At 44.4% G+C, this 27,472-nt stretch overlaps 1 protein-coding gene across 2 annotated transcripts in view; it reads right to left on the reverse strand.

Annotated features, from left to right (window-relative positions):
• The window catches only part of sh3rf1 (SH3 domain containing ring finger 1), a 56,129-nt gene that overhangs the window by 5,398 nt on the left and 23,259 nt on the right, over positions 1-27,472 (reverse strand). For both annotated transcript variants that reach the window (XM_061684400.1, XM_061684399.1), the window contains exons 3-9: positions 16,733-17,008; positions 15,999-16,094; positions 11,978-12,277; positions 9,323-9,433; positions 6,106-6,233; positions 4,542-4,712; positions 1-272 (exon numbers count right to left, since the gene is read on the reverse strand). In XM_061684400.1, the coding sequence (XP_061540384.1) occupies positions 1-272; positions 4,542-4,712; positions 6,106-6,233; positions 9,323-9,433; positions 11,978-12,277; positions 15,999-16,094; positions 16,733-17,008 (1,354 nt within the window). The remainder of the gene's footprint in view (positions 273-4,541; positions 4,713-6,105; positions 6,234-9,322; positions 9,434-11,977; positions 12,278-15,998; positions 16,095-16,732; positions 17,009-27,472) is intronic.

Genomic DNA, 27,472 nt, shown 5'->3' on the forward strand with positions numbered 1-27,472 from the left:
CTGTCCTGACGGCGTTGCGAGCCTGATTCACAGTCATCTGTGAGCTGAGGTGTAACGGTACTTTGGGCTGCTGGCCAGTGGCGGTCTGAGCCACGGTTACGGGCACCGCGGGCTGAACGGCGACGGAGGTGACGGCGTTAACGACGGCGGGATGTTTGACGGAGTCGGGGACCGCCACGATGGCTCCTTGGTGGCCGGACGAGGGGCTGACGATGGTGATCCCTCTGCCCGCCTGCATGGGTAACTTGGCCTGGCTGCTGCCTGACGCCGTCCTGAAAGGGGGGGGGGGAAAGTAGGTGATGTTACAACTGTGACATGACAGATGCACACAGATAAGTGCATACAATCTAGGATGTAAAGAAGGGAAAATGTCTTCCAGATTCCAAATTGGGTCCAAGGGAATAATGTAAAGACAGCCTACTTCTTCTTTGGGCTTGTCCCTTTAGGGGTCACCACAGCGCATCATCCTTTTCCATGTAAGCCCTCTGCATCCTCCTCTCGAACACCAACTGCCTTCATGTCTTCCCTCACGACATCCATCAACCTTCTATTTGGTCTTCCGCTAGCTCTCTTGCCTGGCAGCTCCATCCTCATCATCCTTCTACCAATATACTCACTATTTCTCCTCTGGACGTGTCCAAACTATCCAAGTCTGCTCTCTCTAACTTTGTCTCCAAAACATCGAACCTTTGCTGTCCCTCTGATGAGCTCATTTCTAATTTTATCCAACCTGGTCACTCCGAGAGCGAACCTCAACATCTTCATTTCCGCCACCTCCAGCTCTGCTTCCTGTTGTCTCTTCTCTAATCCGTCCATCATGGCTGGCCTCACCACTGTTTTATAAACTTTGCCCTTCATCCAAGCAGAGACTCTTCTGTCACATAACACACCTGACACCTTCTTCCACCCGTTCCAGCCTGCTTGGAAACATTTCTTCACTTCCTGACCACACACACCATTGCTCTTAAAATCGTCTGTCACACCTACAGGACACCTCACCGGTGTTCTGCTGTCGTCGTACATGTCCTGTATTATTCTAACATACTTCTCTGCCACTTCAGACTTAAGCATGCAGTACCACAGTTCCTCTCTGGGTACTCTGTCATAGAATCTCTCTAGATCTACAAAATACACAATGTAGCTCCTTTCTGACCTCTGTACTTTTCCATCAAAATCCTCAAGGCAAATAATGCATCTGTGGTACTCTTTCTAGGCATGAAACCACACTGTTGCTCGCAAATACTCACTTCTGTCCTGAGTCTAGCCTCCACTACTCTTTCCTATAACTTCATTGTGTGGCTCATCAACTTTATTCCTCGATAGTTCCCACACCTCTGCACATCACCCTTGTTCTAAAAAATGGGCACCAGCACACTTTCCCTCCATTCCTCAGGCATCTTCTCACACGGTAGAATTCTATTGAACAAGCTGGTCAAAAACTCCACAGCCACCTCTCCTACATGCTTCCATACCTCCACAGGAATGTCATCAGGACCAACTGCCTTTCCATTTTTCATCCTCTAATGCCTTTCTAACTTCTTCTTACTAATCATTGCCACTTTCTGGTCCACCACACTTGCCTCTTGTACGCTCCCTTCTCTCTCATTTTCCTCATTCATCAACTCCTCGAACTATTCTTTCCACCTAGCTAGCACACTGCTGGCACCAGTCAACATATTTCCATCTCTGTCCTTAATCATCCTAACCTGCTGCACATCCTTCCCATCTCTATCCTCTGTCTGGCCAACCTATATAGATCCTTTTCTCCTTCTTTAGTGTCCAACCTGGCATACATGTCATCATATGCCTCGTGTTTGGCCTTAGCCACCTCTACCTTTGCCCTATGTCGCATCTCAATGCCTCTCCTCGGTCCTTTCAGTGTCCCACTTCTTCTTAGCTAACCTTTTCCTTTGTATGATTTCCTGTACTGTGAGGTTCCACCACCAAGTCTCCTTCTCTCCTTTCCTGCCAGAAGATACACCAAGTACTCTCCTGACTGCCTCTCTGATTACCTTGGCTACAGCGGTCGTCTTCTGGAAGCTCCTCCCGTCCACTGAGAGCCTGTTTCACATCTTCCCGAAAAGCTGCCCAACACTCGTCCTGTCTCAGCTTCCACCACATGGTTCTCTGCTCTGCCTTTGTCTTCCTAATCTTCCTCCCCACCACCAGAGTCATCTTACACATAACCATCCTTTGCAGTCTAGCCACACTCTCCCCTACCACTAATTTACAGTCGGTGACCTCCTTCAGATGACATCGTCTGCACAAGATGTAATCCACCTGCGTGCTTCTACCTCCGCTCTTGTGGGTCACCCTATGTTCCTGGTGTTCACTACAGCCATTTGCATCTTTTTTTGAAAAGTCTACCACCATCTGTCCCTCCAAGTTCCTTTCCTGGATGCCGTACTTACCCATCACTTCTTCATCACCCCTATTTCCTTCACCAACATGCCCATCACAATCTGCACCAATCACTACTCTCTCTGTGTCTGGGATGCTCCTTGCAGAATTTCTCTTTCACCTCTAGGTCACATCCTACCTGTGGGGCATAGACACTAATCACATTATACATAACACCCTCAATTTCAAGTTTCAGCCTCATCACGCGATCTGATACTCTTTTCACCTCCAAGACATTCTTAGACAACTCTTCTTTTAAAATAACCCCGACTCCATTTCTCTTCCCATCGACACCATGGTCAAATAATTTAAACCCTGCCACTAAACTTCCAGCCTTACTGCCTTTCCACCTGGTCTCCTGGACACACAAAATATCAACCTTTCTCCTAATCATCATGTCAATCAACTCCCGAGATTTTCCGTCATAGTCCCAACATTCAAATTCCTCACATTCAGTTCTAGGCTCCGTGCTTTCCTCTACTCTTTCTGCCGAAGAACCCGTAATAGACCTCTTCTTCTTCTTTGACTTCGACCCACAGTAGCTGAATTTCCACCGGAATTATTTGGATGAACGCTCGCATTTGTTTGGCAAAGTTTTAAGCCGGGTGCCTTTCCTGACGCAACCCTCTGCATTTATCCAGGCTTGGGACCGGCCTACAGTTTGCACTGGCTTGTGGCCCCCATAGGGCTGCATTAATGACAGCCTACTTAAACTTGACAAATTACACCCTGATCTGAAAGACTCAGACATTAGAAAATGTTAAATGGGCTTTTGCATGGATTTCAATTGCTTCCAAATGTGCAATCTGAATCAGATTCTGAATGAAAATGGACTTGAAAGCCAAAAAGTCAAACCGTCCAAAAGTCAAACAAAACTTGGAGAGCAAACTCCTCATGCAACGTGTCAGCAAATCTCGTGAAATTTCAGCTCAGTTAGCATCTAAATGTAGGAGTGTCAAACTCATTTTTTGGGTCTCAGAGGGCCACTATGACTGTAAAACCATAAACGTAAATCTTTTGTTGCCTCATCATAGTATTCCATATACACAACAAATGGATAAGTAGTTTTGAAATCAGAAGTCAAGGATAATAGTTTGTTCAACTATTGTTCAAATTACTGTAAAAAGGGGTTTGGTCACAATAAACAATTATAAATATCTCAACATATTACATATGACTATTTGAAATTGTGGTACAGGTTTTAGCAAGAACCATGGAGGTTGACACAAATTATTTGATTACACGGACCCCTTAAAATGATGTGGCGGGCCAGATTTGGCCCCTGAGCGTTGAGTTTGACAACTGTGATCTTCAGGATTAACTCCACAAGTGTTTCCAAAGGTTTTGGGAATTTGGGCATTTTTGTGTGTTTTCTTTGTGATGCCACTACAGAAGCGTAAAAGCCGTTGCAAATGGTTAAAGTGTTACGATAACCTTATCACGGCAGCACGGTGATCGACTGCTTAGCACAGCTGCCTCACAGTTCAGAGGACCCGGGTTCTCCGATTGGCTGGCGACCAGTTAAGGGCGTACCCCGCCTCTCGCCCGAAAGAGCTGGGATAGGCTCCAGCACGCCCGCGACCCGCATGACGATAAGCGGTACGGAAAATGGATGGATAACCATAACACAGGAAAAATGAACTTATTGTGACAAGCGTATTGCTTCATTTTCATTCATTGATAACAGCAATAGCTATAAAATGCCCCTAGCTGAGAGTTGCCGTTCATTTTCCATTGTTGCTCAAAGGTTTATAACGCTGCGACACCAATGCTATTCAGTAGCCCATCTAGGGCGTTTTGCATTGTTTGGTAGCGTTAAACTAAATTGACTTTTTTAAGGCAAAGTCATGTGGTCTTTTTACACAAAGTGCAAGACTCTTTGTTTAATGCTTCATATCTGTTATTTTTGCTTAAAATAAAAATCAATCAAATGACAGCTCGTTTCTCTGAAAAATTCACAAGTTGGGTTACTCTTAAGTCAAGGTATCGCTGTAGTTCCAAGATGCCACAAGATGGCACCAAAGCAACTATTTCATTGCTTTTGCCTGAGCCAATAGATTGTGTTCCACTTTGGAGGTCCCATTACGTGCGTATCAAAACTGAACTGAACTAAAAACAAAAACCGTTAACCTTCAACCAACCTGCTGACTGGACTCATGTAGTTCCCCGGGAACACTCCGATCTTGCCGGTGTGCATGGAGGTGCCCTTGAACCAGCCGTCCTGACAGCGCTCCAGCACCAGGAACATCTCACCCTTCCTCAGCTCCAGCTCATCCTCCTTGCGGGGGACGTAGGGGAACATGGCCACGTAGCTGGAGCCGCAAAATAAACACATCAAAGACATTAGTCCATGACTAGCAAACACAGGAAGTTTATCTATCCTCACAACGCGGACCCTCCGGCAGTAACATCCCCCCCCACAACTCCCTCTAGCGTGACACGGAATTTGCGGGTCACGTCTCTATTGGGCCGGCGAGGAGTCACAGCTGGGATGTTGTCGACATGAAATCCCATGGAGACATCGGACGTGTGTACACATTAAGCGGACGCAAATGTCACTGGGATATTCCGCTGGACATACTTTTACAATGCGGCATTAGTAGTGCCTCACATGTTGAATGGTTGTGGGTTTGAATCTCTGCCTTCATGTCTGGAGTGAGCCCCTGTATTTCGTGGGCGATACATTCCAGACCCGCCCACAATAGGTGAAAATGTGTGCAATAGAGATCATATATAAAAAAAAAAAAATAAAAAAAAAAGGTCTTTCGGCGCTATCTTGTGGCATCTTGATGCCAAGAAACTATGTTCAAGTAAGTTGAGGAGCTCCAAGTAGTACTATATTGTATGGCATTTAAAAGAACTTATACCTTTTTAGGGGGTTCATCTAATACTCGTGGATTTTTGGTATCCCGTCATGACTCGGCATACCAGAGGTCCACTGTACATGCATGTGTCTTTAAGAGGCGGGGCCTTGTGGGGTGCCGTGTGAACCTAACGAGTATGCGTAAGTGTCTGAGTGTGAGGAGATGTCCACAGCAGCTTCACCTGAGTGTACTCGTTTGAGTTTTGTTGTTGTCCCGGCGCTCAATAAACAGCTGAAAAGAGCATCAACAACCAGGGCATTACGGTAAGTAAGGATAGTGTAAAAACCCATTTTAAAAAAACGATTCCTTAAAATTCCACAATATAGCGGGGGCGAAAAAATTAACCACGATACAATGGGGGCACACCAAATCGTGGTGGGAAAATGTTTGTGCTGAAGGGCCACATTTGATTTATAAAATGGACAGTCTTGAGGGGGATAAAAAAATAATGTTAAAATGTTCATGTAAACTCTATAAATCTTTTTCCTGTAAGAATAATTCATTGTCATCTTTAATAGCATTATTTACGAAATCAAATATTTTTCGTTTTAGTAAGCTACTTCAATAAATAAATGAACCAATTGGGCAGCGCTGTGGCCGACTGGAAGGAACGTGAGATCCTTAATTCAATTAAGTCAATAGGTGTAAATATGAGAGTGAATAGTATGAGAGTGAATAGTAGTATAAAAGTGCAGTATCACTGACTGGCAACCAGTCCAGGGTGTACCTGGACTCCAGCTAGACTCCAACTCACCCAGGAACTGCATGAGGACCCACACTTTAGAAAATGGATGGACAGATGGCTGTTTTTATAGAAGGCACGACTGTTTTTCAAACTCACACTGTGGGTCTTTGTCTGCCGCCCTGGTCGCCAACGCTGGGGGAGGGCCTCTGCCCCGCTACCAGCGAGTACCCAGCGCTTCCGGCGGACGACTGCGGCGGAGGAGGCGGCGGTGGCGGGAGAGCGTCCTGCGGGATGGCAAGAGAGAATGGTAAAGGTGATTATTATTATTATTATTATTATTATTATCGCGTGACAATCCATAACCGTTCTCTCGATACTGTTCGGGAAACAGAAACTAGTAATTTGAACACCTTTGCATTATCTGGGGAAACCTGTTTGATGGCAAGCCGTTTACGGTAAGACCTTTGAGCATTTATTCCACATCCTTGATATCCAGTTTAAGGTCCATTTACTAGTACAGTGGTGCTTTGAGATAGGAGCTGTCGTTCTGCCGATTGTTTTGACTTGCGAGAGAAAATTTGTGATACAAGCGCCGTATGGTGACAGTGAACTGTCAACTCACTTCACAATAAGCAGCAGTTTGGTAGAACATAAACAATTTTTCAAAAAATAAGTTTCAAACCGTTTCCAACTCCCAGATGACGTTTACTGTCAAACTAAACATAAAACGAAATGTGTATTTTAAAAAAACCACATTGCTTTGCCGTACAAAAGTTTGTTTATCTTAATGGTAAAAAACAATGCATAACGGCATACAGTAGGTGGCTAACGAATCAGTGACAGCATCAATGCCGTGGTGTTATAACCCCTTTTCAGCAACGGGCATTCAAACAAATGCTTAACACGTAGACAGATAATATAACAACACTCATAGGCATATAATATTTATTGTCTGCAAAGAACAATTATTATTACTACAGCTTATGGAGAAGTAACTTGTGACCATCTCTATGTATAGATCCGTATGTCTGTATTATACTGCCCCTAGGTGGCCAAGGCGCGCTCACCAGAAGGGTTGAATTCAAGCAAAAAAAATGGAGCAAAAACTGTTTAATTCTTTACATTCTATTTAATTATGTCATTACTGTATGTTTTTAAAAAGTACATTACAGAGCGCAATTCTTCTCATCAAAAACAAAACGTTTTTTTTTTTTTTTTTTTTTTTTTTTTTTAAAGGCTGGAAAAGATTAATGGCATTTCCATTCATTTCAATGGGGAAACATGATTTTAGATGTGGTCACGGACTGAATTAAACTTGTATTTCAAAGCACCGTCTATAGAATTAAGACAATTCTGTGACTAATACGGTGTTGAATAAATGCTCAAAGGGCATTCGGTATTGAATAAAATTTGAAAAATGTGCCAGGAGCTAAGAGGCTGGAAGAGTCACAGAAAGGCATATAGGGAACGTCCTGGTTCACCTGTTGTGAATTGTCGTTCAGTTCCTTGTGAGAGACCAGCAAGTTGTGAAGCACTGAAAGACTGAACAGTTGGACAGGTGCATTCAAAAGTTTAGGTCAAATTATGTTCAGCTGTTAAAGTGCGTTTTAGGTTCATCCTGAATTTTCCCCCAGAGCCCAATATGCCTCAAAGTTAAAGAATATCAAAATGGGCCCTCAGTGGAAAAGGTTTGGACCTTTTCCGTTTTTAAAAGTGACAAAGTAAGCCCATCTGACCTCTGCTCTCTGCCTTCCATTTTATGCTTTTTGCGTGTTTGTTTGTTGCTAGGAGACAGAACAGCTGTACCAGCAGCAGAGCTGCCAGCCCAGAATTTAACGCAGACCATATGAAATGACAAATCCCAACTCTGATCAACTCAGATTCATCTTGGCGGTTGTAACGATGGCAAAATCCCCCTTTTACACTGTAAGCGCTATAATTGTATCCATGTGTGTGCGGCTGTCTAGTTCACGCAGCTCTACGCCGGGCCCAACAACAACCTGTTAAAAAGTCAACAAACTGAGCGGCCGTGTGGTAACGTCCACGACACGATCACAGGGGTGCCGAGTGGTCCCCCGCCGCCCATGAGCGACATGCGCACAAGGGTCAGAGCGTCTTACGGTTGACTGGCGACGCTGGACCTGAGATAATTAGGCCGCCTGCGGGATACAGAAATCATCTGTACAAAAACATCACGTAAGGTTTCCCAAGTGAAGCGGAGAGCTCCACCTTTTGTGTGCGCATTCCTGCTCATTCACAAACTCGGCATGCCAGTGTACACACACACACACACACACACACACACACACACACAGGAAGCTTGTGTGCACTTTTGTGTAGGCTGAGAGCTATTATTACCATTTTTTCCCTAACATTAACAAGTAGACACCGGGGGATTTCGCTTAATTTTGCATTGTGCTTGCATATCTCGGGAGACTTCCGATCGGCGAACACTTTCGGTTTTACTATTTTGTGTTTTCTTCTGCTTTTTGTGGCGAAGAGGGATGGGCAGGGGAAAAAACACAGGATATGGAACAAATGGAACCAATCAATTTCCCCATTGAAATTCACTGAAGTGCTATTACGGTGAACCGCAAATAATTCACGGCCATTACGATTGCATTGAAAAAAATAATACAATAATTTTTTTTAAACCCCACAATTCCTAAATAAGCGGGGATAAACCACCAATAAGTTCTGGGTTGGTTCCACACAAAAAAGAAAAAAATAATAATTAAAAAAAAAAAAAAAAAAAATTGGCAAAAAATTAAAAAGTGATCAAACTAAAGAAAAAAATATTGCAAAATAAATATCTGTAGATAGGTAAATCCGTGGGTGCCAAACCACAAGTATGCAGGGGTCCACACTGTAATCCCTTTCAGACACAAAAACAGGACAATTGTTTTTGTTACGTTTTTACGCAAGAAAAATAGCACTTTATTACATAAAACACAAAAGAGAATTGAAATAAACTAGTTTTATAAAGTGTAATTACTGTATGTACTGTAGTATTCTTGTGTTGGATGTGTCCCTTTAAGGGGTGTGACCAAAAACAGGACATCAGGTGCTGCAGTCAGGTTGGTCAGTTTGCCTGCGTGTGGGCACTCGACAATACACAATACCGAAGATAGAAGTGTTCATTTGAAGAAAACTTACTTTACCATACTTATATTTTGTTGTCTTCCCCTGTTCCATAACAGTGAAGACAAAGATTTACTTGGTTGTTTAATTTCATTCTAGTCGGTTGAGCTGGCAGTCCAACTATTTGTATACAAGCAATTCAAAAGAAAATCTTTGTAGGCAGTTGATACGCCAGCTTGTAGCCAGACTGAACGTATTCTTTATTGTTGCCTTGGTAAAGGTCTGCACCTACCAGCGGAATGGATGTGTAGCTGGTCTCCGAAGGAAACGTGAAGACCGTTGCTGTGGTGACGGGACTGCTTGGGGGCGGTGTCACGATCAGTCCGGTTGTGCAAATGTGTACCTTTCAAACAGACGACAAATGTGGCTCATCAAACATGATGGCAAATTCCACGCACATGTGACAAATGCAAATGATTTGGAATCATCATAAAGATGACCTCTAAAGGAGGTGTGGGTAAACTTTTGTGCTTAAGGGCCACATTGGATTTTTAAAATGAACACATGGGCTAGATTATTCGTAGATGAGCTTCAAGACAAATATTTCATTTTAAATTTTCTTTTTATATTTTCAAAATATATTTTTATACCTTAAAATAATCCTTTAGAATGCATTTAATTATAATTTACCAATAATTTAACATTTAAAACCCCAGCCACACGTTTTAAACACATTCAAACTTATTTCAAACACACTTTTTAAACATATAGTAAATGTATTTGAACAAAAAAAAGCAATCATAAACTGCATAGAAAATGTGTAATAAAAGAATAAAAAAATAAAAACATTCAGTTTATAGTTTAAGCATAAAAATTGCTCGCTACCAACGAAACGGCTGCTTGTCGTGAAATGAGTTGAGTTCACTGCCACTCTACAATGCTTGTATCTAAAAATATTGCTTGCAAGGCAAAGCAAATAAAAAAAGGCTGTTCGTATGTCGAAACATTTGTGTCTCAAGGCAGTGGTAACCACTGTATTTCTGTCTCATCTGTGTAGGGTGTAACAGCACACCTTTATTTGATTTCTACAATAACAAAACATCAGAAAATGGCCCCTACAGTAAAGGATTAATGTGCTCTACTGATTGGCCAAGGAGGCAGTTAAAGAGTTAATGCAACTATTGTAGGACTCTCAATAATAAATGTTAGGTGACCCCTGGGGACATACTTTGTCCACTCCTCATATACTGTAGAGCATAATAACAGAAGACACAGTTTCACCGGGGTGTCACATTGTGTGATCTTGCTTCTCGCCGAGGTGGCCACCGCGACCCTTCCCATTGGCCGACCGCAATCAGGTGACACGTGCGACACCTGATTGGCTCGTCATGCGCGTGAGAGCGCGGCGGTGTCGTGGTAACAAGGCCCCAGTGTCGCTGGCACAATATCTCCCTGTGGCCTGTGTGCTCGCTCGCTCGCTCTCAGCACGCATGACTGCACCAGGCCGGGACGCCCCTTAAAGTGAAGCTCCAACTGCATCTGCAGTCTCGAAAATGTGTCTACAAGCCACTTTCCTGCCAGACTGACATGATTTTGCTTTCTGGTGTCAACCGCGGCGCTTTGAGAAAAAGAGTTGACGGCAGGAGTGTTGGCTTCCCAAATACTCCCCCGGGCAACGGGAGCCGACCTTTGTTGTCTTTTTGTCTGTCTGCTGGAAAGATCAGTCAGGTGGAGGTTGGAGGAGGGTTGTGTGTGAGTATGTGTGGGGGCAGTGACCGAACCAAAATGTATGACTTCCTGTTCAATTTTGAGCATGGGTGCTTGAGACTTTTTCATGCAACCTGTTATGATAGACATGCCCACTAAATTTTGTGTAGAATAATAAAACCGGTGTTAGAGGTTTGTTTTTCTTTCTAACTTGAAGTTAGTTTTGGGTGGGGGGGAGAGGGGGGTCGTGTTTGGGTTTTTCTCAATGTATGTCAAAGAGCGATTAGTGCATTCCTCCGCTCCTCTTTATTATTTTAGCGCTCTTTAAACACCTTAACTGATGCTGGCCGCTTATTTGGGTCCATTCGCAGCGCAGGCGGGCTCAGACAAATTGGCACGTCTGCGAGCGTGTCTAACCACGTCCAAAACCTCCGGCAGCTGACGACCATAAAGCAGCTGCTGTCATGTCTGGCTCGCACCGCGGGGACCCGGAGGCCTGAAGACGTTTTTCACAGGCGAGTGGAGTCATGCAGCCACGCATTGCTTGATGCTCGGATGGAGCATTGCTACCATTATGTCATATTTCGTGTGTTTTTCGCATGGATTGGCAGATTATCAGCATACCCCTTTGGGAAGATGAAATATGGTAATCATATTTTGGTAACCATGAATACAATGAATACAGGATGTACAGGGTGGGCCAAGAGGAGGTATAGAGTGAAAGTAGGGACACGTTCCAGACCCATCTGCAATAGGTGAAAATCAACGACATAGAGAGAAAAAATATATATATATTTTTACCCCTCTGGCATGTTTTAAACATCTAAACTTATTTAAAAAAAAAAAAAAAAAAAAACATTTTTAAATACATTGTAAACATTTAAACACGCACAAAAAAATTGTAAGCATAAAATGTACAGAAAATACTGGACATATTGTCGGTTCTGTGTATATGCGTGTGCGTGGTGGGCTTGTGACATCGGTGAGTCTGTATGTGTCTGGGCGTGAGCTGTTGCCATCAGCAGCTCCTGCCTGAGTGTATTTGTGCTGAAAAAGTGTATCAGCAACTGTGGCTCTCCTTTCCCACATGTGAGGAAATTGTAAAATGTAAAACACTGGGAAAACCCATAAAAAAACAACCCCTTAATAAAAACAGTATATTAGGGGGTGTGGATGATGAACCGTGCCATAACAGAGGCAGAGGTCTGTAGTTTCCCCTGGAGTTCTCTCGACATGTTACCTGTGAAGGTGCGCTGCAGGAAAGCCCCCCGCTGATCTCGCCGATACGGGCGGCGGCGGTGGGGTTACTGGAGCTGATGAGCACCGGGCCGCTGATCTCCATGGAGTGGCGTTGCGGGGGCGGAGCCAGCATGGGCTTGTGGGACATGGTGAGGGAGGTGAAGGAATGTCGCTTCTTGCTGTTCTTCTTGTCCCGAGTGCCGCCGTTGCTCTGGGGCCCCGAGGAGGCCCCCTCACCCGATTCGCCGTTGGTGTCGGAGTGCTTGTCCAACTCGATGAGCTGCCGGGCCGCAGAGTTGAACTAGGAGGGAGGAGAAAATGGCGGGGGAGATATTGGTCAGGCCCGCTTCAGCTGGTTTATTAAGCGCCTGAATGTCAGTCAGTCAGTGTGGAAGCAGTTTGGTGTGGAAGAATCCCATCAAGAGGCTTCCCCAATCCCCACAGGGGGAGATTAACGAGCCAGCTATGAAACTGTCTACTTTGTGACCCGTTTCAGGTGCTCTGATGTGCACAACTTAAAGCAGTAGCACTCTAATTAAAGGCTCTTCCAAGCTTCGTTGCCCCCGAGCAGATCCATCTCGGGTACATAAAAGTTAAGAATTTGACTCCACCGCAGTGCCGGTTCATCGTCTACACGTCTGCGCAGTAAATCAAGACAGGCAGGAGTCATTGCAAAATGTCAGGTGGAGCACTTTAAACTCATCTCAGGTTAGAGTGATCTTAAACAGTCATTGTAACCATGACTTAATGGGGACATATGGTAAATTCACTTTTTGATTGCCTGTATACAAATAATTTGGTCTCTGTGGAGTGTCAGCCAGCCCAATTATGCATGATATACTTACACAACCAAGTGCCGCAATTTCTCGTGTGTATTGCGCATTTTTCCCCCCCCAAAAATGTCAAAAGTCAATAGTGCGCATTATACATAGGTAGAAGGGTTTTCCACAATTTTGAGGTCAACTTTGGGGGTGCGGCTTATACATGGGTGCACATTATACACGAGAAATTACGGTACATCTTTTGTGAACTGCCTATATCTGAAGATGTGGCTGTGAGCGAGCCCTTCATAACTTTGCATTATTGTGATGTCACAATATTTCCTAATAGTTGTTTTTGATGATGCTGTCTACCTTATGGGCCACATCACCAAGAGGTTTTTCTGTCCCTGACTTCAGTTCAGCGCCAGTTTGTGAAGCTTTATGGCAGTCACAATGTTCCAACGCGTAGTACAATTTACATTATCCAGGGCAAGTTTCTCTATATAGGAACCGTTCTTGACAAACCATGCAATGGAAGGCAGGTGTTCGTGCAAAGCCAAGTAAAGTTTATTGGGAGGGCTGCACTGGAATTTAGGATCCACATAATCTCGATTTACCGAATGGTTCAGAGAGTGATAAAGCTTTACCGGTACCAACTTTAGGTTGTTGAGCATCATAATGTTCCACTTGAAGCCTTTGAACAACCTAAATTCCATATTGGTAAAGCTTTACAACTCTCAGAACCATCTGCTGAATCAAGCTTTTGTTTGATGCTGAATTCCAGTGGAGCCCTCCGGATAGACTTTCCATGGCTTTGCCCAAACGTATACTCTGGCAGTCTGGTGTTTTCATCAGTGGTGGTCGTAGCAGGCCTTCCGCTGTGTGGTTTGTCAAGAACAGATCTAGTTTTGAGAAACTTGTCATGGATTGGGCAAATTGTTCAACGCATTCAAGCAGTGTGACGGACATAAAACCTTTCAAACTGGCGCTGAACTGAAGGCAGAAACAGAATACCTTTTTATCAGGAGGCAATTTTGCAACGCAAGCTCCTATGTTAATTAGCGAGCCATGGGAAAGGGAATGCTCTGCTTTAAAACACTGCAAAGCCTAAGCAAATAATGAGCATTACAATAATTAAGTAAACGATACCATCCATCCAGCAACAGCAATGTTTTAAGAAGGGGGACTTCTTAAAAAGGGGGACCACCACCCCAGTCTGCCAATCCAGAGGCACTGTCCCCGATGTCCACGCGATGTTGCAGAGGTGTGTCAACCAGGACAGCCCCACAACATCCAGAGCCTTTCGGAACTCTGGGCGAATCTCATCCACCCCCGGGGCCTTGCCACCGAGGAGCTTTTTAACCACGTCGGTGACCTCAACCCCAGAGATAGGAGAGCCCGCCTCAGATACCCCAGACTCTGCTTCCTCATGGGAAGGCGTGTCGGTGGAGTTGAGAAGGTCTTCAAAGTATTCTCCCCACCGACTCACAACGTCCCGAGTTTAGGTCAGCAGCGCCCCATCCCCACTATACACAATGTTGGTGGTGCACTGCTTTCGCCTACTGAGACGCCGAATGGTGGACCAGAATTTCCTCGAAGCATTCCGAAAGTCTTTCTCCATGGCCTCGCCAAACTCCTCCCACGCCCGGGTTTTTGCCTCAGCAACACCAAAGCCGCATTCCACTTGGCCAGCTGGCACCCATCAGCTGCCTCAGGAGTCCCACAGTCCAAAAAGGCCTGATAGGACTCCTTCTTCAGCTTGACGGCATCCCTCACCCCTGGTGTCCACCATCGGGTTTGGGGATTGCCGCCACGACAGGCACTACCTTACGGCCACAGCTCCGATCGCCCGCCTCGGCAATAGAAGCACGGATCATGGTCCAACTCACCACCGGGTGGTGATCGGTTGACAGCGCCGCCCCTGTCTTCACCCGAGTGTCCAAGACATGCGGCCGCAAGTCCGATGACCACAAAGTCAATCATCGAACGGCGACCTAGGGTGTCCTGGTGCCAAGTGCATGTGTGGACACCATTATGCTAGAACATGGTGTTCGTTATGGACAGTCCGTGATGAGCACAGAAGTCCAATAACAGAACACCGCTCGGGTTCTGATCGTGGGGGGCGCTCCTCCCAATCACGCCCTTCCAGGTCTCACTGTCATTGCCTACGTGAGCATTGAAGTCCCCCAGCAGAACGATGGAGTCCCCAGCGGGAGCGCTCTCCAGCACCCCCTCTAAGGACTCCAAAAAGGGTGGGTACTCTGAACTGCTGTTTGGAGCATAGGCACAAATAACAGTCAGGACCCGTACCCCCACCCAAAGGCGGAGGGAGGCTACCCTCTCGTCCACCGGGGTGAACCCCAACGTACAGGCGCCGAGGCGGGGGGCAATAAGTATGCCCACACCTGCTCTGCACCTCTCACTGTGGGCAACTCCAGAGTGGAAAAAAGTCCAACCCCTCTCAAGAGGACTGGTACCAGAGCCCAAGCAGTGTGTGGAGGCGTGCCTGACTATATCTAGTCTGAACTTCTCAACCTCACACACCAGCTTGGGCTCCTTCACTTCCAGACAGGTGACATTCCACATCCCTAGAGCAAGTTTCTGTAGCCGGGGATCGGATTCCCAAGGTCCCCGCCTTCGGCCACCGCCCAGCTCACACTGCACCGACCCCTATGGCCCCTCCCACAGGTGGTGAGCCCATGGGAAGGGGGACCCACGTTACCCTGTCGGGCTCTGCCCGGCCGGGCCACATGGGCGCAGGCCCGGCCACCAGGCGCTTGCCTTCGAGCCCCACCTCCAGGCCTAGCTCCAGAGGGGGGGCCCTAGTGAGCCGCGTCCGGGCAAGGGAAGCCTAGATCCATATATTTTGTTCATCATAGGGGTTTTTGGAGCCGTGCTTTGTCTGGTCCCTCACCTCGGACCCGTTTGCAATGGGTGACCCTACCGGGTCAAATTGCCGGGTCAATGTCACTCACCAAGATTCTGTGTGAGTGCTAATAGAGAATAGCAACATGGTAAAATGCAATCTTTTCCAGGCAGTGTGTAAAGGTCTAATAATTAAAGAAAAGCAACAAAGCCCCAACGAAAACTGCAGAATAAAGACTTTTTTTATAGCGCCGTGTGCTGCTATTTCTGAGTTCGCCACCTCAAACCATCAAAAAAGACTAAACCTAAGCGTCTGAGTAGGAAGCCACCTACGCGGTTACTTCGATCTCGCTGCACTCGGCTAATGCTAATTCTGCCGTGGCCTGTTTTTCTTACCTCCACGTACGAGATGGGGAAAATTCCAATTTTATCTCCCAGCATTCCCTCCGCCCAGTTCTCGTCCACCCGGCGGATCACAGTTAGAATGTCATCCTGGAAAACAAAAGATCTGTTCCGTGAAATTGTTTTAAATTATTCTCAAGAAACCATTATCTCTAAGTTTCTTTTGGCTGCGCTTCTTCTAGTACATGAGGAGGTTTAATTTTTTTTGTCAAATCAGATTTCAGCCTCTATGTGTTGCTATATCAATTTAATCTTCCCAGGGCCTTCAGAATCAGTACTGCTGCCCCATCTCCAGTAACTTAAACCATGTTAGAGCGCTGGCCCTTGAAGATGTCAGCATTTTTCCATCCTTTGATTGGTTGGTCAGAGCAAATACTGTTTATAGCCAAATACGACTTAAAAAAAATAACTAAATAAAAACATCTGTAGTGATATATACAAATGAATACATTATTAGCATCTCTGTAAAGTATGATGTATTTATGATTTTCTCAGATTTTTGTCGTTATTTGATAAGGTGTGAATGTTTGTTTGTTTATAAGTGCCCTGCAATTGGCTGGCGACCAGTTCACGGTGCACCCTGCCTCTCGCCTGAAGCTAGATGGGATAGTCTTCAGCACGCGTCCCTAGCGAGGATAAGTGGTGCGGAAAATGGATGGATGGATGTTACTTGATATTGATTCTTAACTACTCCAGATGATGACACCAGCACGCGGTCTCTCCGCTACCTTGGCGAACGGCAGGCAGTCCTTGTCGGCCTCCTTGTCCTTGAGCTCAAAGTCGTACAGCGCCTTGCACTGGGGCGGCGGCTGCGGTAGCGGCTTGATGACTTGCACGAAGTTGGTGGGGAAAAAGCCGTGCACGCCGCCCATCTCGCCGTGGTACCAGTTTTCGTCCACCTGCCGGCGCAGGACGATCACATCGCCCTTGCTGAACTTGAGGTCGCCCGGCTCCTTGCCGTCGTAGTTGTAGAGCGCCTTGGCACAAGGCAGCTGGGGGACACCCTGAAATCACAAGGCGGTATGAGGACGAATATCATACAGAATTTCGCTTAGTAGAGTCCATAGCAGAGGTGGGGAACTTGAGTCACGTGGCTTGACTCGAGTCAAATTTAGGTCACCAATTTTGGGACTTGGGAGTTGCTTGGCTAATACCTATGAAACTCTCAACTTGACTTAGACCTAAACGACAGTTGTCCTGTGTGAAAATACATATTTTTAACACAGATTTTTAAAAAGTGACACGAATGACAAGATAAAGATAAGATGAGGTGTACCTACAGGGGTGAGCAACTTTTTTGTAGTAGACTATAATGTGATGGAAGTAGAGCCAAAGTCGATTAATCAATGACGTCATTGATATTTTTTCATTTTTGATTGTCGGGCACCGCACGTTTTCCCGAGCAGCTCGGAGGAAAAAAATAATAATAATTCACTCCAAACACACACCCACACCGCATGATAATCACAAAGAATAATCTTTCAGAGACATCAGACAATCGCACCTTGACTGACTTTGATCGTAGTGGAGGGAAACTGGTACCTATTGGTATCGATGCAGGATGGGTTCATCACCGAATTTGTCGTCTTCCAAGGTAGTTAGTATCAGAGGCGTAATACAAAACCCAAACTCCATCAGTGTGTAAGCAGAGTGTGAAGTAAAACACCCACGCTCCTTTGTGTCAAAAGTAAAATCTCGCTTTGGTGAGTTCTGTCTGAAAGGAACAGCCAAACTGATCCCCGCTCTATTATCAAACCTCTGAGGTGGTAATTCGATGTGACATAAGCCCCTTTTACACTGTAAGAGTCAGCATTTTTCTGCCTTTTTTTCCAGATCGCTGTTTCTTATAAAGGCACTGGCATGGAATGGGGAGACGAAGTCGTCCCGGAAATATGCCACCTTAGAATTATGTGTCCTAATAGTTTTTGTTTTTTTACTCCATCAAAATGGCTGCTGTGGAAAAGATAATATATGGTGGCTTTTACACGGTATACAGTGAACCCCCACGATTTATAGAAGATAGGGACTGCCGTGAATAAAGCAGCTTAAAAGTTGACTAAATGAAACTCCTCAACTCACTTCAACATACTTCCTTGCCATACAGATGCCACAAGATTTCACCAAAGGAATATTTTTATTTATCCTTTTTTTTTTTAAATCACCTAAACACAAAAACAGCATAGTTGAGTTTTTCAAAGAAATGGGAATGATAAGTACCCAAAAAGAAATCGCGAATGAAGAACTGCAAATATGCAAGGCTTCACTGTATTAGAGTAGGATCCTAGGAACTCTGGGACATGAACAAGTTGGAACAAGGTTACAAAGTTAAGTTATAAAAAACAGATGCACGTTGAAAAACATTGCAAGACAAATCCAGGATATCTCAGGCAATGAGAAAATACTAAAACAGAATATTTTCCTCTCTCTGAACTTGGCTTTGTAAGCAGAATATGGCATATTCATTGCTGAAACACATTTTTTCAAGATACTAGGCAGATTTTCAGACTGAAGCGAGTACCCAAGCAAGGCATATTGAAGGACTTTTACAAAAAAAAGAATGTAGATGAAGAATTGAAGCCCAAAAGTCTGTCAAGGACTTAAACGTTTGTGTCCGACTAAGACTTTCAGAAGTCCAGTCCCATTATCCCCCCGAAGGAGGTTTTGTATCTTAGCCCCGAAAACCCTGAAAGGGCCATTCAGGGGATGACAATCCAAGGAAAGAGGGCCAAGCCGGTAGGGGGGTAAGCAGGCCGGAGAAGCATCAATGTTCTCCATTCAGGGTTAGGGGTGTCTATGAGGGAGGCTTCAGCTCCAACCAACCCCCCACAACAACAACCATTTATCCCGCTGCTTGCTGGACATCCTCGGCAGTGATGTGAATCCCAAATACTTTGGGAGTAAAGCCTTGTGGACGGGGAGCCGGTGAGCGAGGTGGGTAAACAGAGTTTGGGAGGAGGCTGGATGGTCTCGTTGGAGGCTAATGAAGCGTTGGGAGGTGGTGGGGGGAATGAAAGTACAGAACGAGCGGCGATGGTGAGCCGGTTTGACGTTACCCCGCTGCACACAATCACACACGCACACACACACACACACACCGAAGCACAGAGCCAATGAGGCCTGTGGATCGCCTCGCCTCAGCCGGGAGCAGGAACAGTGGGAGGAGGAGGAGCAGCAGTCCCCCTGCATTTTGCACTGGAACTGAGCCTTCTTTCAGGGGGTACAGGGGGAGAGGCTCAGGACTGTGGTGAGAATGCAAATGATAAAGTGGAAGAAAATGACACAAAGCCCACGGGATCTGAGGACACGGTAAATATGAAATAACCGTGACCGTTCTAAGAGGGTCAAAGATTTAAAGACTCGGCGGTTACATAAGGGCTGCTCCTGCACTGCAAATGTGTCCGCTCCATTGGCTACAATGGCCACATGAGATGCTATTTCCCCCCTCTCATTTCTACTGAATTACTTTGAGCCAATAGGGGGGATGTCGTCCCAGCTCTGCTTCTTCCATGCTGACTCGCCGGCAGTCTTTTTTTCAACATTCAAGATCATTTACATATTGGCAATTACTCTGTGTCTACAGCATTATTGCACTTTGTGGACAAATGTAGAGTGGTACATTGAGTTAAAAGTCTAATTTGTGTATATCAAATCAATTTTCCCTATTGAAATGCCATTAATCTTTTTTAATACAGAAAAATATCTTTGTATTGTATAAAAACTAAATACAACAAGAGAATGTACAGAAAAACTGGTTTCATAAAGTATAATTACTGTATGTGCTATCGTATTCCTTTTGTATGTGTACCTTTAAGGGGCGTGGCCTAGTGAGTGATGTCAGGAGTACCTACAGCAGCTCTTTGAGTGTTCTTATTTTGTATGCGCGTTTGACTGTTTGTCCTCTTCAATAGACAGCTAAAAGTGCATCGGCAACTGTGACTCTGCTCGCTCACATGCGAAGGCATTATAGCACCCGAATAGCTGAATATTTTTTCCCACTTCACTTGAGCGGCAGCAGCGTATCTAATGCTCGCTCACAACTCAAATTTTGTCTCACAAGCAAAGCAAAAAAAAAACAAACAAACAAAAAAAAACCCTGACCTGAAGCCCAACAAACTAGGAATGATCACAAATGATCTTCTGTTACATCTTTCCTTCCATTTTCACCTCATGTAGGTGTAATGGTTAGAAAATAATTGTGTCCATAAAGTGTAATTCATTGAGAACACTGAGGGTTCTTTCAACATGTAGAAAGCCAATGTTTTTCTTTTTCTACTCCCTTTTCCAGGTGATGTCATCTGTTCCAGTCACAGTACAGGGACACTGGCCATTGACATTCTTCGACTCGTTGGCCCACAGTTCCTTAGAGAGACAGGATGTAAAACCACAGCATATTCAAGCTGGATTTACACTGCAGGTCCAAGTGTCAAATTCTGATTTAATGCCTATATTTGTACATTTCAAGTAACATATCCCATATGACTGTGTTTCGATTGACAGAACACGAGACAAACCGCATGTACAGACCCCCAAATTGCATGTAAATAACTCCCAAAAGTGAGCAGTGAAGATATGGACATAAACAATAGTAATACAAGTAATACAAATATTAAATTACATAACGTTTTGTTGACATGGGCTGACTCTTCCCCCGACTGGGGACATGAAGTACCAATGAAAATTTCAAAGCGATCCAAAGAAAATCGTAAAATTGACCATGGCTGAAACGATTATTAGAATAACTTGCATAATTCGATTACAAAATAAAGTTTTAAGAAAAACTTCTGCCTCAAAGCTTCGCAGTGATCATTTTACTGCAAACCCAAGTACTAAACGGTAACAAAAGAAACACACAATAAGCACATTCATACACGAGCTGCTAAGCTACATCAGACACCCAGTTTGTCAATTAACAGCCAGTCCCTAACCAGAGTTAACAACAGCCAGCTCTACACTCTCATTCGCTGACTCCAACGTCACTCAACAGGATAGGCGCCGCCCAGATATACATTGATTATGATTCAGTTACTGGTTTGGTCCGTAACATCAGAAAATATGCAAAAATGTTCTTTTTTTTAAGTAAATGCAGATGTTCGCAAATGATTTATTTTGATTCATTGCAAAAATAATCAGTCTGCCTTCATGGAGGACTACAGAAATCAGAGAATATTTACTGCTAAGAGACTGAAATGCCGAGGTTTTGGCCAATTTTAAGTTAAGCATGGTCTCTAAACGATTAATCGATTAACAAAATAGTCACCGATTCATTTGATAATCAATTAGTTTATCAATCAATTCATTGTTACACGTCTAGATTATACAACTATTTGATACCTCCAGTTCTAAATTCGACGCTGCAGATAAACTGCTATGAAACCAGTGTACAATGTTGTAGAATGGATACCAGTGTCAACACTACCACACCACGGATCGTGATTGACGTTGACACGTGGTTAAACAGACAGAGCGCATCTCCGTGTGACATTATTGTTGCGCTTGTCGACGCAGGAAATGTTCGGCTGGGACATCAAGCGTGCGGGAATCCAGAAATAACCACGATTTCCACGCAGTCAGCTGAGGAACGTGGGCTTTTATAAATACAGTTTTGGTTTGCAGTCACCCGCATGGAACCGGTGCAGACAGCTTTATAATAATCAAAGGCTCGTCTGTTATGACAGAGACACTTTGTGATGCAGACTTGACACTGATCAGCTGCTGTGTACAATCACTCCTCTATCGCGGATAATGCAATTACAAGAGTGTGCTAAAGGGATTTAGCTGTTCCCTTCCATGTCACTACATTACCATGAAGTGATGTGTTATACAGCCCACGCATCCGCAATATTTTTATAGCAAAGTTTGCCCTGTCAGCAGTCGACGGCTGGCCAAAGTAGACAGAAACCTTTACCCCTCCGCTCCTCCCTCGTGTTTAAACGCCAGACATGTCTACACTCCCACATGGACACCTCCCAGAGCTCTGGAGGTGGTGCCCAATGACAGACCGTGCGAGTATACAACGAGCGCTAACCCAAAAGTTAGCCAATCTATCTGGAGCAGCCGTCGGCCAGGTGGTCATTTGTCGGGACATTTGTTGTTCATTAGCAGGTCATTTGCCAATGTAGGGCCATCTTGACTCCATTAGCGCTGCATGAAATTGATTCCTAATGGCGTTTTCTTCTAATGACCATTGTACAGCAGGGCTTCTTTCAGCGCGCTGCTATTCTGCCTTCGCGTCCTGAGGGCTTCTTTGTGTAAAACCCAGGAACTGGGCCATGGAAGGAAGCACAAGGGTAGACAAAAGGAGGCGGTATAAGGTTTATTAAAATAGAAAGAAAAGCCTGGGAAGAACAGTTTGAGGTGTGATAATTCAACCACACCAGGGACCAAGAAGTCAGTGTAAAAATGGCAATTACACTAAAAATAGAGAATGTGACAATGCGGCCAGTCCTTGTCACAGCACAATCTCAAGGCACAATGTCGACTGCCTCGCTGTGCGCCTCTGGTTTCCATGGAAACAATTTTTTGGTGGGGTAGGGTACTGTTGTAAAGAAGTCATATCAATCGGCAACTACTTGTACTTACTATGCAGTGATCCCTCGCTACATCGCGGTTCATCGTTTGCGTCTCTATAATATTGCAGATTTTTATTTTATGATTTTATTTAATATTTTGTGCGTTTTTACAGGATACAGGCAAGTCCAAATTGAGAGTTGCGCGGCTTTAGCGTAGTGCCATACCACGTTGTGCTGCAATACGCCGGGCAACACAGAGGTCTAATGGAAAAGATGCAGCATAAATAAGAGCAAGAAGAAGAGGCAAAAAAGGTCCCCTACTAAGCTGCAGTGCAATAATATTTGTGAGGAGTATATACAGTGGTGTGTTTGCCCCCTTTCTGATATCTTATGTTTTTGTATGTTTGTCACACTTACATGTTTGCCATTATTAATCAAATGTAAAATATTTGTCAAACACAAAATGCAGTTTTTAAATGAAGGTTTTTATTCTTAAGGGAGAAAAAAAATCAAAACCAACTGTATGCTGATGAGTATGGTTGTGTGCGCTGTCTGTTTGTGTTGCTGCTCTCTGTGTTTTAGACAAGCAGTTATTCGAAGATCCGTAATTACTGTAAAATCTATGCAAATTTCCGTTAGCCGTCTATGACACGTAATTAGGAATCCCACTAATATTCAAGGAAATATCACCGGTCGAAGTACACGCATTATTTGAGAGTTAAATACAAAGTAACAACTGTTGCCAAGGAGCCATTCTTTGATGGACATCTAATGGAGGCTGTCTTTGTTGTTGCCGTCGAAGGACGCCACTCTTAAAAGCCCCAATTAAATCGCTCGGCTGTGATGCCTGCTTGAACAAATAAGCGCGACATCTCAAATAGAAGCTTGCCCCAATGAAAAAAAAACAAGAGGTGATGAAACTTAGGTGGCTGTTATTACCTCTACAAAGAAATCTGATACCACCTTGTGTTGCGGTAGACATTGTTAACGCAACACCTGCCATATGTAAAGCTGTAGTTTGTTGTGTGTGTTTTTAAATAAACATAAGTATTATTTAAAAGGACTTTTTAATTGCTTGTATACAAATAGTCTCTGGAGTGCCTGCCCACTCATCAAGTGTGAAGTGTGTAAAGTTGTTTGGCTTATCGCAACCCCCCAGCTTCACTCCTGGTTGTCATGGGAATGAGAATCTTATTCTGCATTGGTCCCACAGAAGAGCGGGCGGGGTGAACACTGGCTATTTTGGGGAAAGAAACGCAGTACAATGTTACCTTGACTTATGAGTGTGCCAGTTTTTCAAGAAATGAGCAGTCGCTTGGTTGATATTTGCTTTGTGTTTGCATGCCAAAATGAGACTTACGAACCAGCTTCAGATGCGCCGCCGTTCGAGTGAAGTGAAAGAAAAAAAATGGAGCGAATAAGGTAGTGGACAGTAATACAAAAGGAAAACACTCGCAAAGAGCTGCAGTAGACCAGAAATCGCACCCGGACTAACCGGCCAAGGTCCTTATGTTAGGGATGGAGAAACCGAGGCTTTCCAAAACAATGAATCACTTTGAGACAACTTGCCTAAAATGATTCACTGCTTCGAAACATTTAACACACTAAAAAAGAGCTCCATCTGTTGGCCTAACGTGCGTATTGCTTTTTAAGGGAAGTGTTAACCAAGCTTCTTTCATGGCTGTCATGTGTCTCATTGTTATATGTGTTCAAAAAAGACCTAGTTGTCTATCATTTTCATTGTGTTCTTCGGTAGGTAAATGTTCCCAAGTGATGTCTCATAGTAGGTTGGAAGTGTAAACCTTCAAATATTTTTGTTTACTAGTCCTCATAGGTGTTTTCAGTTCTTTTGAAAGGTAACTTGGAAGTAAAAATGCTTGTGAAACAGAAATATTGACTGTATTGTTATAGTCTGAGGCTAATGGGTGGTGAACAACTGTTCTAGTTCCTCCCTCCTGAAGCACCACCTCTGGCGGGCATCCGGGATTCATAGAACCATCGATAAATCCATGACTTTATTTTTATAAAATCGCTAGTGCACGTCTTGTCTGGCACGCAACTGTCACAACATCAGAGATGTCTTTTTGCTATATGTGAGTTGTCAAGCCATCAAGTCATATCAGCCAGCACCCTTTTTAAGGCATTGAGGGTGCAAGTATATGTACACTCCCAGCACTGCTCGCCACCGATATGTACAGGGTGATTGAAAAGTAACTCCCTATTTTAAAATACTTATCATTTATTCATGTGTTGTAATATTTTTCTAAAGTTTTTTGTGTATGTCGCATGATTAAAGGAGCAAGTCTATTCTACCAAACCAACGACTTTGGAACAACTTGAAGGGCGAATACGAGAAATGATGTCTTCCATCCCACAAGAGTTCCTTGTGAAATTAGTTAATGAGGTTCCTAGGCGGCTTGAGAAACTGGTGGCTAATGCTGGCGCCCATATCGAATATTAAATAAAACTCCACGCAATACACTTTCTTCTCATATTTATTTCTTGTAAGAATTACTGTTCAGAAATAAATTACAAGTACTTAAAAATAGGGAGTTACTTTTCGATCACCCTGTATTTATTTCTCCCTCCCTGGCTTGTTTCCTAAAAATTATTGCGATGTACTATATCATGTTTTTTGAATGCGCTCTAGACACGCCCACCCAGTTCAACACTGCTGTGACGTCATTGACGTCAAAGTCTCGGAACACTGTTTTGACCAAATGCGAGCAGACAAGCTCAAGAATCACATCTCTACCAGACTGATGTCCCTCACTAGGCCACGCCCCTTAAAGGCACACACAACACTACAGGTGTGACTCTAGCGGAGCATTCTTTAGGCAAGTGTTTGGTTATTTTAAATACACTAAGTGTAATTCGCTTTGTTTTATGTTTCGTTTGAAAGTAAACTTCAACTGGGAGTGGCATTAAACAGATTGAAGCCTTTTTTTCTGATTAATTGTTCACTATTTGCCAAACTATTGCTTATTGTGAAGTCAGTTGAATTGAGTTCACTGCCATCATACTGCACTCGTATCTCATGTTTGCACTCGCAGGTCAAAGTCAAAATAAATAAATCAAGGCAACACCGTACCACTGTAATTTGTCTCCTTTAAGACTAATAATAAACAACTAACCCCTTATAGACCCCTGGCACTGTCTGAGGAAATACTGCTACCATTTTTGTACAACGCTGCAGTGAAAGCTAACAAGTCAAAAGCATAAAAAGCCGAGCTCAGCTTTGGCGTTGTGGGGATAATTCATTTACTGGGAGAATTTGCAATAAGCCGCTGAAGTTTCACCCAGTACTTTGCTGTACAACAACTCCCCCGCGCTCGTTTGTTGCTGCTCACGAAACGGCAAATGAGGCTCGGCGTCAGTCTACTGCATGCACGAAAGCGCTCACTCGAAAAGGCGCAGTCTGGAAGCCAGATGGATCACACAACGAGAACAGGAAGTTTTCTACAAGCGTTTGAATGTAAATTATTGTACTAGATCATGTTCGTGCCAACCAAGAGATGCAACTCGACCTTCCATACGGAACAAAACAATGTACATTATTTCACGCTCCCAGTTGCAAAATGCATCGCCACGGTAACCGCTCACCGACCCTCTTCAGGTTTTACTGCCAGGTCCTGACCTGGTGCTGAACTTCAAGGGAGGCTCGTGGGAATCCGGGAGAGGGTCGATGATCAAAGCCATCCGTTCCTGGAGTCGACTACCTGGTCCCATAAGGTTGCAATGTGTGTAAGTAGGAATTACATTGAGATTTTGAGTTTATAAAGAGAGAGGTGCAAGCCGTGAGGTCTAGAAAAACATTCTTGTGCCGAGACATGACTGTAAGCTATAGATTAGCCTCCAAAAGGCAAGTGTTTTAGCACGGAGCTAATATGGCTTTATGGGCTGTCACACAGATGCGGTTCTCGTGAGAGTGTATTCCTGTGCTGTGCTTTTTTCCTTCAAAAACACAAAACCCGGACTGGGGCACCACTTTGTGTCAGCGCGAGAGGGATGGGTTACCTGGTCGGCCCCTCGTGGGGCTATTCTGGGTGGGCCGGGGGAATCACCCACTCTGCTTGTCTGACTTACGGCCGAAAGCACAGAAGTCTTTCACTGCATGCCAGTTCATACAGTGGGCTTTAACGACCGCCTTCACAGGAGCCCGCTGGTGTTCTAGAGTACACACAGCAGCGGAGGAAGCCAGCAAGCTACAATGCTGCCGGCAAAGATGAGACTGCATGGCGTGCCATCCTAAACCCGCGTTAGTGTTCACTTGCACAAATGCTGAGCAAGGAATATCTACATTTAGCAGTTTCGCAATGTGCAGAGTACTCAAATGATGGGTACATTTCCGAAAAAGAAGAAAAACTATAGATGTTGCACTTTCCTAAACGGAAGACAAACTATTGATGCTGACCTTGCTAAAAATAAATTATTTAGGCCATAAAATATTTGTTATAAGATTAATTAATTATTTATTGTATACATGTATTGGAGAAGTCACTACAGGAAGTGTTTTTCATTTTAAATTTGCCCCTACTGTACCGAATCGCGACCTTAAAATTAAGGTACGTACCAAATCATGATTTATGGTGAACATTAGACTCTTAATGTTACCCTATCCAAACAAAACCACAGCGTTGGGCTTAGGTGGAAATGGGCATGATGAGCCGGTAGATTGTTGAAACCTCGGATCATACAGAGGGCCCATTATTTCAGACCCCAATCAGCTCAGATTTAATTTGGCGGATTAGTACCAAGAGACGAGTTGCACATAAGAAGTGAACTTGTATCCAAGCTACAGAGGGCTTTGGTCCACAAATGTCACAGTATTAGCGAACGGAGCGGGCAGTCAATACCAGCTGAATACTAAGCGTTTCCTCACTTTACTCACCACTATGCAACTGAAAGCGAGCACTGTCGCCTCTTTTGTTCCTCGGAGTCATTCAGCGGGAGCCACCT

Source organism: Phycodurus eques, chromosome 8, assembly GCF_024500275.1.
Source record: "Phycodurus eques isolate BA_2022a chromosome 8, UOR_Pequ_1.1, whole genome shotgun sequence".
NCBI lineage: Eukaryota > Metazoa > Chordata > Actinopteri > Syngnathiformes > Syngnathidae > Phycodurus > Phycodurus eques.